The sequence below is a fragment of the Cryptomeria japonica genome, chromosome 11 (assembly GCF_030272615.1).
Source record: "Cryptomeria japonica chromosome 11, Sugi_1.0, whole genome shotgun sequence".
NCBI classification, from domain to species: domain Eukaryota; kingdom Viridiplantae; phylum Streptophyta; class Pinopsida; order Cupressales; family Cupressaceae; genus Cryptomeria; species Cryptomeria japonica.
The window spans coordinates 685641915-685645619 of record NC_081415.1 but is presented as its reverse complement, the minus strand read 5'-3'; the positions used below and the strand labels follow the sequence as shown (position 1 = coordinate 685645619).

The 3705-nt window shown below is 40.6% G+C and overlaps 1 protein-coding gene across 1 annotated transcript; it reads left to right on the top strand.

Annotated features, from left to right (window-relative positions):
• The first annotated feature begins 370 nt into the window (after positions 1-370).
• On the top strand, positions 371-2285 carry LOC131038161 (U-box domain-containing protein 27). Its single transcript, XM_057970507.2, has one exon. The coding sequence runs from the start codon at positions 674-676 to the stop codon at positions 1913-1915; it is 1242 nt and encodes a 413-aa protein (XP_057826490.1). The 5' UTR covers positions 371-673; the 3' UTR covers positions 1916-2285.
• Positions 2286-3705: the final 1420 nt, after the last annotated feature.

Sequence of the window (3705 nt, the reverse complement as noted above, 5' to 3'; positions counted from 1 at the left end):
TGGGTCAAAACGAGGAATTAGTCTCCTAAAATTAGGTGGGTATTACGTGTGAAAGATAGAATTGAACGTCACGTCAAGTTTCAACGTTTGTTTATGCGAAAAAGGGGATCCTTTGATTTAGGGTTTGAAAAGAGCGTTGAACAATCGGACGGCAAGAGATATGATGATGCAGGGCATCAACGGCACAGGACGGCCCTAGCTGCCGGCACGATACGTCCCTTTGATTTTGATATTGATTTACACACTTGCCGATGCCACTCACATAAAAAAAAGGCTTTCTTTGTGGGTCCCACGCCCACAAAATCTTTCTTTATTGCGCCCCTATTTTGTGGCCTTTACCCTGTCAAAGCGCATATAAAGTAGAAAAAGATCATTATCACAACAAACGGAGCTTTGACTGACTCTTTTCTCTATTCTTTTCGTTTGAATCTCATTTATTGCGCCTTTGACTGCCCCAGCACAGCCTTCAAATCCACGAAATCCACCAAAAAAAAAAACTTCAGAAAAAGGAAGGATTCAACCAAAAACATAATGAATGAATGAATGATCTGGGAAGGGTTCTTTCTTTAACCTGGGCGTGCGTTGCGTTGCGTTGTGTTGTGGATATAATCTGGACGTCAGGGGTTCGAATCCGCAGCGGAGTGAAGAGAGATTTTTTCTTTAATTGATTGCAATGGTGAAGCAACGGCAGGATCTGTATATCACTGTTCCGTCGTTCTTCAAGTGCCCGATTTCTCTGGATATTATGAAGTCCCCTGTGAGCCTGAGCACCGGCGTCACATACGATCGGTGCAGTATTCAGAAATGGCTGGATGAAGGTCATAATACTTGTCCTGCTACCATGCAGGTCTTGGAGAGCAAAGAGATTATTCCGAATTATACGCTGCGGCGGCTCATTCAGGTATGGTCTGTCTCCAACCAGATCTCCGTGAATTCTTGTGCAGCGGTTTCGAAAAATGTTAGCGAGCCTCAAATCGGCCCCAGGCAGGCCAAGGACATTTTACAGGACATCAGAAACGGGGCCGTGGACTGCGAAATTCTCAACGATTTGCTCAAATACGCCGCGGAATCCGATAAGAACCGGGAACGTCTCGTCAAGGCCGGGGCGGTCTCTATTCTGGCGCAAATTCTGTCGAGCCGTGGAAAATCCGGGGAAATTTGCGCAAAGATGATGGAAATTCGGTCCCTGGCCGTTAAGATCTTCTTGTTGATTCCGCACAACGAGAGGACGGTTCGAATCCTCGCCAGTCCCGAGACGCTGAGTGCTTTTGCAGAGATTTTTGTGGAGGGAACCTCGGAGGCAAAGATCGAGGCAGCGAAATTGCTCGAGAGTCTGTTAACCGACGGAGACGTTAAAGGTCAAATCGCGTCGCATGACGGACTGTTGATGTCGCTGCTGAGGATCTCTGAAGCGGACGCAAAGGTCATGGAAGCGGTTCTGCGCTGCCTTCACGGCCTTTGCACGCCGAAGCGCAACAGGCTTAATTTTGTCCGGCTTGGAGCGGTCGGTCACATGACGAAGCTCCTCCGCGGAGCCGACGGGAAAATCGCTGAGCAAATACTCGGTCTTCTGGAGTTTATGTCGGGCTCTGCGGAGGGCAGGACTTCGATCTGTGACCAGCCGCTTTGCTTGCAGACAATTGTGCAGAAAATGCTCAAGATTTCTGTTGCCGCTACGGAACACTGTGTTATAACTCTCTGGAGCGTTTGCTGCCTTTCTGCCGATCGGAGAGCCCGCAATGCCGTCATGCAATCCGGCGGACTGACGAAACTTTTGCTCTTAATGCAGAGCGATTGCTCGCCGGCTGTGAGGCAAATGGCCGGCGATCTGCTCAAAATTTTCAGAGAGAAATCTAAGGAGGTTTGCCGTAATTACAGCTACGACAGCAAAATGACGCATATAACGCCTTTTTGAGGCATTCAGGTGGGAGGAATTATATCCAGCGAATGTGTAAATGAATGATGCTCCTCATCAAAGTTTTGACTGTAAATGGCTTATTTCTAGTTGTTTTATACCATTTTTTAAAAAATCGGATGTGAGCACCGAATGTTCAGAAATATATTTCTCAATTTGTGAAAAGAATCGCCAACAGGAATTTAAGCACTCTCAAATGCCTGGTTTTGGGCGCTGGAAAATATATACACCATTATTACCAATTGATGAAACCCTACCGGAAATCTTTGTTGTGAATTTCAGCACAATAATGTTCAGTATTTTGCTTTGCAGTAATAATTCAATTAAAATAACTACGTGATTAAAAATAAAAATCTGTGGATTCTGGTTTTGTGTTTTACAGTACCAAATCAGATCTCAAAAGGACTGAAATTAAATGAACGACAGTAGTAGCGTGTATTTTAAGTGTTCTTGACTTTGCGTGTACCAAATTGTTTCAGTTTTTTATCGTCTTCGTCCTGCTTGTACGCTCCAAGAAAAGTAATAACAACAAATCAGTAAGGCTGGTAGGAATACGAAAGCTGTATTTATGCCTAATTCCTTTTATAGTAATACGTTGTTTGGGGGAATCGCTGGTGTGATCTGAACCTGTGAGCAATAAATTGGTAAATAACTACTACCAGATATTAAATAACATCATTCCATTATGATAGTTATCGGTTCTGCACTTCATGATAACAGAAGTATTCTTAATGATGACAGTTAGATTAGCAGGAACATGTTTCACTACATCCAGACTTTGCAGAGAATGTCGTTCAAACGTCTAGTAGATTGTCTCGTGTCCCACACTGCAGAATGAATCTTTGTTTCAAATTTTTGTATATTACTGAATCTTAAGCAGTTTTGTTCCTTCAATTTCACCCATCAAGCTTCCATTGGCTGGTCTCACCCTTAAAATTTTTATACCTGTAATCAGCTTTGTGTACTATAAGAAACCATTAATGGACAGCTCAACATTTACCGTTAGGCTACATTATATTGAAAATCTCAGAATTTTTGGTGTGGATTCCCTGTATCACAGAGATGGTCAAAGAAATGTTGGTATCCCCAGAAAAAAACCTAGATTGAAGTATGGGAATTAGTTCCAGATTTTCTTAAAACAATTTGAAGTCACTGAAATCTTTAATTGAGGCTCACAGAAAGCCCACCTAGATTCAACAACCCTTCTTTTGGTCAATGCTGCATGAAACGGCTGGAATCTATGAGCAAATTACGGAGAGAAAACCGCGTCTTGTATATTAAATTTCCATGGTTTCCTTTGGTACTGTGGTTCACTATGACCAGGCCAATTTATTAGTAAAAAATGGTTATTAAATGCTAACTGTACATGTATTTTTTTTTTGTTATTTGTGTATGGAATTATTATAAAACTCTAAATGTTTGTTATGTTTTTTAATTGGAAATATGTATTCCATCATAAATATTTTGAATATTTATCATGTTATTTTTTACTATGTTTTCATCCACTTGGTGTATGATTACTCCTCCACTAGTCACAATGATAATAAAGGATGTTCTATTATAATAAGTGGGATCATTTTGCCTTTCAACTAGTCAAAAGAAATTGTACAAATCTTTTGAGAATCTTTGTTTGTTGTTTAAAAAAAATCATCTATTATTGAAGGTTGATTCAGCTTCCTTACAAATGAATGATATTTTTTTTTGTATTTTCAAATATCATTAGTCTTAAATATTAGAAAGGTGAAAAGATATGAAATATCTTTTAGAAAAGTAATAGAATATAATTTTAG

Coding starts and splice junctions, on each gene's coding strand:
- LOC131038161 (XM_057970507.2), top strand. CDS start 674: ATGGTGAAGCAACGGCAGGATCTGTATATCACTGTTCCGTCGTTCTTC.